The sequence below is a fragment of the Heloderma suspectum genome, chromosome 2, assembly GCF_057233095.1.
Source record: "Heloderma suspectum isolate Gila_16-S chromosome 2, 16-S_ref, whole genome shotgun sequence".
In the NCBI taxonomy this organism is placed as follows: Eukaryota; Metazoa; Chordata; class Lepidosauria; order Squamata; family Helodermatidae; genus Heloderma; species Heloderma suspectum.
The window spans coordinates 10823148-10835442 of record NC_139459.1 but is presented as its reverse complement, the minus strand read 5'-3'; the positions used below and the strand labels follow the sequence as shown (position 1 = coordinate 10835442).

General features: G+C 46.4%; 1 protein-coding gene across 6 annotated transcripts in view; it reads right to left on the bottom strand.

The window, feature by feature from the left end:
- The window catches only part of PIK3C3 (phosphatidylinositol 3-kinase catalytic subunit type 3), a 161214-nt gene that overhangs the window by 141269 nt on the left and 7650 nt on the right, over nucleotides 1–12295 (bottom strand). For all 6 annotated transcript variants that reach the window (XR_014787487.1, XR_014787488.1, XM_084832842.1 and 3 more), the window contains exons 3-4: nucleotides 12021–12164; nucleotides 10052–10181 (exon numbers count right to left, since the gene is read on the bottom strand). Coding sequence is in view for 4 of the 6 variants with exons in the window: in XM_084832842.1 (XP_084688968.1) it covers nucleotides 10052–10181; nucleotides 12021–12164 (274 nt within the window). In the remaining 2 variants the exon portion in view is untranslated. The remainder of the gene's footprint in view (nucleotides 1–10051; nucleotides 10182–12020; nucleotides 12165–12295) is intronic.

Genomic DNA, 12295 nt, shown 5'->3' with positions numbered 1-12295 from the left:
ATAAAAATGGGATTGAGGTCAGTTAAAGCACAGTTAAAATAAATTAGCTAAGGTAAAATACTGCACCTCTATAGTATCAGGGGGTCTAAATGACCCCAACATGGTGGAAATTCCCATTTAGAACTATCACTACTTCACGTTGATGCCCCAGTTAAGATCATAGAATAGTAGGGTTTGAAGGGGCCTACAAGGCCATCGAGTCCAACCCCCTGAGGAAGTGCTGGCCATTTCAATGCTTTGTTGTGTTTTACTTAAAACCTCCTATTAATTTGAGTTGAAGGGGAAAGTCCACAAGTAACGTATCTGGGGTCAGAGACACCCAATACAAAATTAATATTCGGGTTCATTACAAACGAATACCATCCCTGCATAATGGTAAGCCTCTACAACAAACCATTATCCTTAAAATAAAATCTCTCTAATTAAGACAAGCAAACAAACACAAGAAATGCAGGAAATAGGAATTATTGTCCAATGCATTTCAATTTTGGAAGAAAAACAACAACTCTGTGACCAAATTCAGGTCTACTTGACCATAAATAGCCTATTCATAAAGTCTTTCTATAAGCGTAGGAGGGTTAACAGTTATTAAGGCAAACTTCAGAACTGGGTCTTACAGTCGATATGCGCAGCACTGGGAAAAGCTTTCCAATTATTAGGATGTTAGTCCCCGGAGGTCGCAACCATGCGCTTTTTTCAAAAACGAATGCCAGCCAGCCATGGCTCCTGGCTACTTACTTCCTCCAAACGTTCCTCGTCAGAGGCCTACATTAAAGAAACCCATTCATTAGTCGCACATATTGAAGGAGAAACCATTTCCAGATCACTAGCCGAAATCTAATATGCCATCTTCTCGGAAGTTTTTACGTTGACCTACATGGCCAAAGGTTATTCTCTCTCGACTTAACTCTATTAGAGTAAACGTTTCACAGAGGATCAATCAGAGATCGAGGGAGTTGAGAGCAGGATGAGTTCACCCTGCTCACATCATTCTTGCAACAACGGGAGAGGCTGCTACAATGCTACTGTTTCCTGTGCTGCCTGGATAACGTGAGGGCCCCTGGCCCACAAGGGGGTAGCCCACACAACAGGAATGTTGGCCACGTAGGCCATGGCTTCTCGCATTACCCAGACAGAAGAAGAAAGCTCCCCCAAAAATGGAAGGGGAAGAAGGATCCATAGGGTAGTATCAAATGTTAGTCCTAGGTTAAGTAGACCCATTGAAATGAATGGGACATAAGTTAGTCATAACTAACTTTAGTCTCATTCATTTCAAGAGGTCTACTTGGCGTAGGCCTAACTTTCAATACTATCCATAGATTTGTAACAATACATTCACAAGATACACTTTTACTTAACAATACGCACATCAGAAAAGCCTTACAGGGTCAGATTCAGAGTTCATCCAGACTTGCATCCCATCCTCTGCAGCAGCCAACAGGTCTCCTCGAGAAGCAGGAAGTGAGATCAAGAGCCTGTTGGGGCTGCCGCCCAGGAACTGACATTCAGATCAAACTGCCGCTGAACACGGAGGTCCTATCGTTCTGACTGTGTCAAATGTTTGCACAGAGCACAGCTTCAAAGATTACAGTACACGAAATGATCTGATCGGTATGTGTATGGTTAAAGGGATCACTGCCAGAAGACAGAGAGTAGCTGGCCGTCCAGCGAAGCTAAATGGTGGGAGATCCCGGACAGGCAACTTCTGCTTCTTCACACAGCACAGAGTATGGAACTATGGAATTCACTTCCACAGGATGTAATGAAGGCCACCAAACCTGGACAACTTCGAAAGGAAATTAGACAAATCCATGGAGGAGAAGGCTATTGGCAGTTATGATAGCTAGTCATGATAGCTATATATCACCTCCAGTATTGCAGGCAGTATGCCTATGCACGCTAGTTGCTGGGGAACACAGCCAGGCTGGTAACCTATGTGGCAACTAGGCTGCTAACTAGTGCACGGTATTGGGACCATATTACAAATGTCTTCAGAGACCTGCCCTGGTTGCCAATTGCTTTCCAGGTTCAAGTCAAGGGGTTGGATTTAAGCTTTAGAGCCCTAAATGGCTCAGGACCTGGCTATCTGAGGGGCCACCTGTCTCAATATGAACCTGCCTGGTTATTAAGATCTGCAGGAGAACCAAGATCTCGAGGACACTTTTACCAGCAGAGGCATGTTTGTCAGGCACATGTGAAAGGGCTTTCTCTTGTGTCTAGAACTGTAGAATAGTAGGGTTGGAAGGGGCCTGTAAGACCATCAAGCCCAACCCCCTGCTCAATGCAGGAGTCCAAGTCAGAGCATCCCCGACAGATGGCTGTACAGCCTTGTCCTGAATGCCTCCAGTGTGGGAGAGCCCACCACCTCCCTAGGTAACTCGTTCCATTGTTGTATTGCCCTAACAGTCAGGAAGTTTTTCCTGATGTTCAGTCAGAATCTGGCTTCTGTAACTTGAGCCCGTTATTCCGTGTCCTGCACTCTGGGATGATTGAGAAGAGATCCTGGCCTTCCTCCCTGGAACAACCTTTCAAGTAGTTGAAGAGTGAGATCATATCTCCCCTCAGTCTTCTCTTCTCAAGGCTAAACATGCCCAGTTCTTTCCGTCTCTCCCCAAAGGGCTTTGTTTCCAGTCCCCTGATCATCTCCATTGCCCTCCTCTGAACTTTTTCCAGTTTGCATCCTTCTTAAAGCGTGGCACCCAGAAATGGACACAGTACTTCATAGGCCTAACCAGTGCTGAGTAGAGGGGAACTAGTACTTCACGGGATTTGAAAGCTATGCTTCTATTAATGCAGCCCAAAAGAGCATTTGCCTTTTTTGCAGCCACATCACACTGTTGGCTCATATTCAGCTTGTGATGGACAACAATTCCAAGATCTTTCTCGCGTGAAGTGTTGTTGAGCCAAGTATCGCCTATCTAACTAGAACTATTCCTAGACCACCTCTCAAGGTGGTGTGCAAGATAAAAAGTGCACACATTGGATCCTCTGAAATCGCAGGATGCACTCCCTCAACTGGTCCCCACTCGCTTGGCTTTTCAAAAGGCTATGAAGACGCATCTTTTTTAATCTAGCCTTTTAAATCACATAGGTATTTCAATGTTCTAATGTTCGTGTTCTTCTTTTCATTGTTTTATAGCTTAATTTAAATTGTGTGCTTTGACGGCTTTTTGGCAAGTAAGGTGGTATATAAATGCTATTAATAAATAACTAATGCACACCAGCAGGAGGGTGCTGTTGCCCTCATGTCCTGCTTGTGGGCTCCCCAGAGGCATGTGTTTGGTCACTGTGGGAACAGGATACTGGACTAGATGGGCCTTCGGTCTGATCCAGCAGGGCTCTTCTTACATCCTATCACCCACTCGTATTATGCCGAGCAACCATTTCCACGACTGCAGCCAAGCTTCTCCAGCACATGAAGTATTGTCTCTGATGAAGTAGCTTCTTCCCTATTAAGCTTCATGCTGAAATAAATTAGGACTAGCCCACACGCTATGCAGGACCGGTGGCACTGTCAGCTCTCAGAGATGTGTAGGAATGGCTTGCATGCTTAAATGTTTCCCCACACTTTTAAGACTGCCCTGCCTTGTCCAAAGCTAACAAGTTGAGGAGAAAACCACTACTCCAGCTTTGCAGATGCAGGGAGATTTGGAATGTGAGGGTACAATAAAAAAACACACACCTGAAGTGGTACAGGCTCATGCCAGACTATACCACAAGCCACGCTGAATGTCCTGGTCACCCCTAAAATCAGTATTTTAGACTGCAATCCTATGCATACTGGCCAAGGAGTAAGCCCCACTGAACTCAATGGGACTTGCTTCCAAGTAGAGATGCTTAAGATTATGCCGTTAAAAAGTGTCACTCAACCCTTGGCTCAATCCCAAGCATTCTTACGCAGAAGTAAATCCCAATGAGTTCAGTGGGATTTCCTAGGAAGTGGATTGCAGCCTCCCTCTCCTTTATACAGCCAATCAGCATAGGTACTCCTCTGCTGAATGTTCCCTTGTATCAGCAGTGGGCAACTGGTGGACCTCCAGATGTCATTGAACTGCAACTCAGGATTGGCTTTGCTGGCTAAGGATGATGGGACTTGCAGGTCAGCAGCATCTGGAAGACCACAAATTGCCCACCCCTGCCTTACACTGAGGTGATAGCTTATGAAGAATTTGAAAGTCATACATGTTTCTGTGGGCTAGGATTTACCTAAAAGGGCCATGAAATAAAGCATATTCTCCCGATAACAAGTTCTGGACACCCTATCTCTGTCCAAATTTTATTTTATACATGTTCAAATGTCACTGAAGGTCACAGTGAAATACCTTTAATAATGCCTTTCTATTCAGTCTCCCAAGTATTCATCCATTATGAAAATGGTTGGCTTTTCTTTAAATTTCCGCTCAACTTTATTTTATTTTAAAGACATTGCTTCAGCAAGAACGCTAATAAAAATGTAAATCAATATCCTATTAGAACTCCATCTGAGACAGGCAAAAAAATCTCTTTGCTGTCTTCGCTCTTGGGAGAAAGATCTTAACTGCCTCAGACACAAGCAAGACATGTGAAGACTTAGCAATATCAAAACATGAGCAAGTAATGGGGTTGGATCCAGACTTAGTCATACACAGAGTAAACCCACTGAAATCAATGGGACTTAAATCAGTCATGGCTAATGTATCCCACTGATAGGTCTAACTCTGGATCAAATAATTAACTTCACTCTTCTAAGATACGTCAGAACCAGGGATGCTGGAGATATTCAAGATGGATCAAAATGATCTCGGATTTCATCCAACCTGCAGAATCCGCTGCGGAGTGACCCCGTCAGGCCGTGCAGAGTCCATGGACTTTCGGATGATTTTTTTATTTTCCTGCAATTTACGCATAAAAATCCGTAGAAGAATACGTATGTTTCTGCTAAGGAAACGTTGAAGGGAATGGGGGACAATACATTAAATGTTATGTACTGAGGTAAATTATGTAAATACTTACGTAAAGACGTATGTAAATATTTACATAATTATTTCCATATTTTTCCGCATGACGAAAAAAAATATTTCCATCCATCTGTGGGTGGATGACAGAACGAAAGGCGCCTGACAATCCACGAAACACAGCCGGAGCGGATTTTACACAGTCCATACATCCCTAGTCAGAACAGTAATATATTTTGCTTCAGGGTTTTGTACAAACATATGTAGTCATGTAGATGAAAGGCTGAACTGATTAATAGTGCCTAGGACATGCTGTGACAAACACTAGATTATGTTTCAAGCTGTCATCTGATTCTCAGTTGCTTCTCTGGAACATGACCCCTGCCTAGTTTGGTTTTGGATCATGCAGTCATTCCTGGCCCACTTGGACTGACAGCCTTTTTGCCCCTAGTCCTGGGACTTGACTGCCTGGAACCTGACAAAAACTTCATAGTTATCCTCTATACCAGCCTTTTCTAATCTGATGCCCTCTAAATGCGCTGAACTGCAACTCCAATTATTCCAGGCAAGCGTGGTCATTGAGTACCAACAGAATACTTATTCACCAAGTGCCATATGTAACCAAAACAGCACCATCAACACACAAGACAATGGTATGAGGAGGCTTGCAGGAACCCCAACGTCTGCGGAAGAACCAAGGGGGAAAAGTTTGATTCGGTCGAAGCTCCGCATCACCCAACATGAAGGGCAGGAAGCATTCACAAACAGCGACATGTCACTCCATCATACACACACACACAGTCCAGTGCATTCACAAGTGGAAAATCTGGTCCCCAGAGGGGGTGGTTATCTGGAAACAATATATCGGGCACTATTCCCCACACATCTATTCCCCACACCACATCACTTGGGGCAAGTCTTGCCCCAAGTCCAGCATGGCTTTCGTAGCTTGTGGGGGAGTTGACACTGGGTTGCTCAAATCAGACCCTCACTAATCCAGCAACTGAACCAGATAGATTCTTGTGCTTAAAATCGTTTCCGGCGAGGTAGCGGTCGTTGGCTGCTGCAGCAAAAAAACTCAAAGTGCACAAGACTTGTTTGTCTTGTTTGTTTGTGCTGCTGCTGCTGCTGCTGATGTGCTGGCAAGGAAAGCAAATACTGTTTAGAGATGGTGTATTTGCAAATGCAAGCTGAAAATTTCTCTATGCGAATCTACCTAATTTGCATTGGATTTCCCCCCCCAATCCGGTGTTTTCCAGAAAACCCGTATCACTGGGCATATGCTGCAACTTCTAGCAAATTACTCAGATGTAAATCCATTTTGCATAATGTATTATGTTTATCCTAGTTGGACAGGAGAGACAAGGAGCTCCGTGTGTCAATTCAGTTCTCCAGAACTCTCGTTGAGCCCTCCACCAGCCATTGCCCAAAAGCTTTGAAGACCACCTTTGCAACAATAAAAAGGACTAGCTACTTATTTTTTAAAAAACACACACAAGATTATTAGGATTCTGCATTCCACACAGAACACTACACCATGTTGTGCTAGGACAGAACTACAGAATATACCCTAGTACCGCTCACAATACACTGAATAGATTGTGCATTTGTTATATAGTTCCTCAAACCATCTACCAGCGAGAAATAATGTCAGGGGTTGGTTGATGCCACAAACTTTACATGTATGAAAGTAACATTTGCTCTTGAATTCAACCTTGGCTATGTCAGAGCGACCTGCCGACTATAAATGTGTGGATTATAATGCATTTTTATTAGAATTCCAAGGTAAACTAGCCTTTTAAGAGGAATGTACAGCGTCCCTACAAGTTAGTTTATTGCCATGGTAAATCTCAAAAAGATCAGACAGACATATTTATAGCCCTGTTCCAGTTGTTCACTTTAATTTGCACAAAGCCAAGGAGAGTTGCCTTGAAACTTGTGAAATTTGACATCCACATCTTTAAAAAAAGGAAAAAGGAAAAGTGATGTCTATTGAGCTTGGTGTTTAAAGTGAACAGTATCAAACTGCCATTAACGCCACAAACAAACACTGCCCAGAGTGGCAGGGAACAACATTACATCAGATACAGGCATGCACAGCCAATGTGCAGGGTGCTTGCCAAAGCGGAAGGTGGCTAGTGAGGTTACTACAGCTCAGAGCTTCCTCTCCAACACAGGGACACCCTCCAGTCAGGGAATTACTACAGCTCAGAGCTTCCTGACCGACAATCTCTCTCTCTCTCTCTCTCACACACACACACACACACACACACACACACCAGCCATAACTGTCTAGACTGCTTCCCAGCCCAATGCAAAGCGCTGGGTTAATCTTTAAAGCCTAAATGGCTTGGGGTCAGGTTACCTGCAAGATCGCTTCCTCCCACATATACAGACTCATAGGGCTGCTGGAGAAATCTGCTGTGGACCCAAATGAGGCCGAATCCACTGCGGACCCAAATGAGGAACCTGATTTCCCGAGTCTGACCTCCGGAGTCGGACCTCGCCCCCTTTACCTGCATGTCCTCGGATATTGCTCGGGGTGGCTCTCTGTCTTTCTAAAAGGTGCAGTAGGCTAATGGTAGCCGCCATTAGCCTATCGCAGGAAAATTCCAGCCATAATTGGCCGATGTTATGACATTTGCAGCCATAAAGCACTTACTTCTACCTAAATTGCAGCGTAAACGGCATAAATTTATATACAAGTGCTTTATGGATGCAAATAGCATAAACCACACCAATTACAGCTGTAATTTTTCCCATGATATTGCGACGTTTAGAAAGAAGGAGAGCCATCCTACGAACTCCAGCAGACGCACCAGGGGTCCGGGGAAATCCACAGGGCCCCAAGCAGCCTGGAACTCCCCTGGGACTGGATGTCAGGGGGTCTGCCCATGCCTCCAGGCTTGAACCTTAAACTCATCTTAAACCCCAAGTGCCCCTGACAAACGAGGGTGTGCTTCCTAGAGAGGAGGGTGATTCAGCGGGGGTATCCTGCTTCTGGAATGCCCTACCCAGAGAGCTCACCTGGCATGCATTGTCTTTTTGGCACCAGCAGAAAGGCAGTTGAAGGTCACAGGCTTTTCGACCGTAAAGCCTTCAGTGTTTTATAGGCCTTTGGATACTTTTGGAGTTTAAAGCTCTGTGACGCTCTGATGCTGCTGCGAGCTTTGCTCCATTGATGTTATCCTCTGCTGGGTGTATGCTACATTAGATGATGTTGCATCCAGATTTTATGATCTTATTCTGCATCTCGTCGTTTTTAACATCTATCATGAGCTTTCCAAAGAACTTGCAATACTGGGCTCCTAGCATCCAGTAATCATGCTGGCTGGGGGTGATGGGAGTTGTAGTCAAACATAGCTGGAGGGTGCCAGGTTGGGAACAGCTGCCTCATAGAACTGGTTCAGGTCACAACACTACGGCGCAATCCCATACATGTTTAGACAGGGAAAAGGCCTACAACTCCCAGCAACCCCCAGCCAGCCATGCTGGCTGGGGAATGCTGGGAGTTGTAGGCTTTTCTTTCTGTCTAAACATGCATAGGACTGTGACCTTAGTTTAATTATTAGTAGCTCCAGTACAGGCATTTAGAAGTTTGTGCCGTTTCTAGGCCAAGTCCAGAGGAAACCAATATCCACTCGCACTCCTCCATAAAAACTGAACGAGTCCCTCTTACCTGCACTGTGGTGTTGAACAAATCCCACGTCACCAGATTTGAAGAACCAATTACAACACCAATGCAAACGCATTGCAAATGCCTCGGATGGCGCAGCGCACTTTCAACGGGCAGAACAACTTCAAAAGTGTTCTTCTGTGTGGTGAATTCACACGTGGCGGGCCTGCACACAGAACGTTCTCCGGCCTTTCAGGAAAAGGAGGAAGCTCGTCTATCTTTGCCCAGCAGTACAGGCTCAGAGAATCTTAATTTGCAAGACGTGCTGCATCAGCAAGGACCTGCGGGATGGTAGCCAGCCAAAATCTGTGCTCGCTGGAGAGTTAGAGGGATTTTAGTCTCCGATGCCACACGGAGCTCCTGAAGACCTCAGAGTGCCCAGCACAGCCTGCAAAGATGAAGCTCTGTCCCTTCTCCCCAGTTCAGAGCAAAAGCTGTAGTGCTAGTTTCCAAAATGTTCAGAGGACCTCCGAGGCCAGCACTAACACAGGGAAGAGCCCTGAATGTCCTCCAGAACTGAGTTAGGGTGGAGGAGGAGAAGGTGGGGTGGGGGCAGAAGGAAAGAGTTCTTCCCCTGAAGTTATCTGCAGGATCATCTTTTCCCATATATAACTGCCCAGACCCTAAGATCATCTTTAGCAGTCCTTCTCTGGGGCTCTTTGCCAAAGGAAGTGAGCTGGGAGGCTACGAAGAAGAGGGCCTTTTCTGCTGTGGCACCCCAGTTGTGGAATGAGCTTCCCAGAGAGGCTCACCTGGCACCTCCGTTGTGCTCTCTTGGGCACCAGGTGAAGACCTTATTTTCCCAGGCTTTTTAGGGTTTCTGTTTCTGTCGTTTTAAGCCCATTACTGTATTTTAAACGTTTGCATTGCTGCAAGGTTTTCATTTTTATTTCATGCAGCAGTTGTAAGCTTTTAAACTTTCACAGCACATTTCATTGTGTTGCATTTTACGGTTCTCATTGTTGTGAACCACCCAGAGAGCTTCAGCTACCGGTCTGTATAGAAATGTAATAAATAAATGAAGACATCTTGTTGCTTTCCAAATCTCCAAGTCTCAGCATGAGGTCAAGGAGAGCCCCCAGAAAAGGATCTAGGCTCTTGCTGGATTAAAAAGATATGATCACCCCCATGTTTAGAGCAATGTATAATCAAGGCAACATCCATTCCAAGGGAATAAATATGCTCAGTATGAAACTGGACTTTGCACATCTCAATTTCTCCTTTTGAGAATGACAACTCTCAATCAACCTTGATCACTGCGCCTACAGGTCCAGTCTGGAGCCTCTGCCGGCCTCCCCCAACAGCTGAAGTTATTCCAACACAGCATGCCATACTAAAGTTACACACACGCACCCCGCACACACACGCGCACACAGTGGAGCAGCAGAGCGCACGTTGTGGACTAGCACCACTGAAAAGAAAGCCAAGAGCTCCCTCTCACCTTGGCTAGTCGGCTCATCTGATCCTCTGAAAGCGTACTGCTGGTTCTGCCGGGCGTCTTGGTGGGCTCAGAGCCGTCCGCTTCCACGCTGGGCCAGACTTTCAGATCGTGCATCCCTTGGCGAAACATCCTAGAATCATAGAATCATAGAATAGTAGGGTTGGAAGAGGCCTACAAGGCCATCAAGTCCAACCCCCTGCTCAGTGCAGGAATCCAAGTCAGAGCATCCCTGTCAGAGGATGCCCTCGCCTATGGGAGAAGTGCGGGTTTAGGGGACTATCCATCCTAGCACGGACAAAACACTCACGAACAGAAGGACCGTTTCGGTGCCAAGACCTTTTTATTCTCCCAGGAGTTAAAATTTTTCAGCTTGTTTTTTTAATCTGGGACTGTATTTTACATCTTTTGCTGCTAGCTCCTGTCAGGTTATTTTGTTTGTATATTGTAGTTCTAAGCTTTTAGATTGTATTTTATTGTTTCGAATAGTATGGTTTTAATTGTTGTGAACCGCCCAGAGAACTCCGGCTATTGGGCAGTATAAAAATGTAATAAAGACATAAAGACCACCGTAGGGCTCAATAGAGTGCTCTCCCCCCACCCTCACAGGCATGTTGTTCGGGGCACTGCACACACGTTCTTATGATGATGGGAACATCTGGCCATGTCTCTGTATCCTAGGGATGTATGAAAGTCACTTAATTTTTCGCAGATTCTGTTCATGGTGGGCGGGGAGGCATTCCGTCCCTCCCCCCGGAAACCTCGACGGGGGGGAGGCGATCCGGTCCTCCTCCCCGGAATCCTCGATGGCCGGCTGTGCTCCGCGGCGGCTCTGAGGAGCAGCCGGCCAGGCCCAGGCCAGGGCCGGCCGCAGCCAGATTTCCGGCCGCGGAGGGCTCTGGGAAGAAAACAAAAAATGCGTATGCAAATGGCGGCAGCTACGGCCGCCGCCATTTGCGTTCCTTATTTTTCGCCATCTTAGTCTACGTAAATATTTACGTAGGCTAAAATGGCGAATCAAAAAGGGATGCAAATAGCGCCCACTACGCTATTTGCATTCCCCTTTATTTTCGTTGTAATAGTCTACGTAAATATATACGCAGACTAAGACGGCGAAAAATAAGGAACGCAAATGGCGGCGGCCGTTTGCTGCCGCCATTTGCGTACGTGTTGTTGTTTTTTTAACCGGGATGTGATAGGCTACGTAAGTCTTTACGTAGCCTATCACATCTCTGTAAAAAAACAAAAAAACAAAACGACAAGACTGTAAATGGTGGCGGCGGCAGCCGGTCGGAAGACCAGCAGCCACCGCCACAGCCCAGAACATCCGCCCCAGGTAAGTCTCATCCCGGGGGGGATCCGCGGGGGATTGGCAGGCCGTTCCGCCACAGATTTCGGGGGGCCGAATGCACTGGCATTCGGCCTCACCGAGATCCGTGGCGGAATTCTCTGACATCCCTACTGTATCCACATGCAGCTCTCCTTTCTGTTTCAGTGACCTTAAGAACGCCTGAACCTAATCCAATCTGGTGCCCTCCCAGATGTGCGGGACTGCAACTCCCCAAATCCCCCAACTAGCACCGATTCTGGGCATTGTCCAACACATCAAGGGGGGCACCAGGTTGGGGAAGCTTGCTCCAAGGGGCATCAGCACCCATTTCCAACATTGACTAGTCATAGGCACACCTCAGAAGATCACAACTGGCTACAAAGGTGTTGGCCACCTCCCACAGCATGTCCGCAGCAACCAATAGCCAAAGGCATGCCCTACCACGTATCTCCGACACATGAAACCCGAGGGCTTCAGCATGTGCCGTGCTGCGCTGTATCCGGGATAAGCGCATGGTTGCACAGTTGGGTGTAGCAAGGCCATTTCTGTGTTCGTAGGCTTCCTTCCGACTCCATGTTTCCGTAATTAGATCTGCAGAGTACAGAAGGAAGAGGGGAAAAGGGAAACCAAACAACAACATACCCGTATTTCCCGAAGAGTGAGACCGTCGTTCCCCCAACAGGTACCGCTTTGCCAGGTCCGTAGACGTCCCATATTGTCAAAGCCACTTGAGCATTCCGGGGCAAGTCTGGGTACTTGACCGGAAGTTTTAACCATTCATTCCAGCTGGAGGACAGAGATCTGCTGTTAGTTCACGCTTATATGCTTTCAAAGGATATAATGTCCTGTAATGTCAAGCCAGGGCGATAACCATGGAGGAACCTTCGTAGCCCCTGCTCCCAGGCTGATGTGTGCCA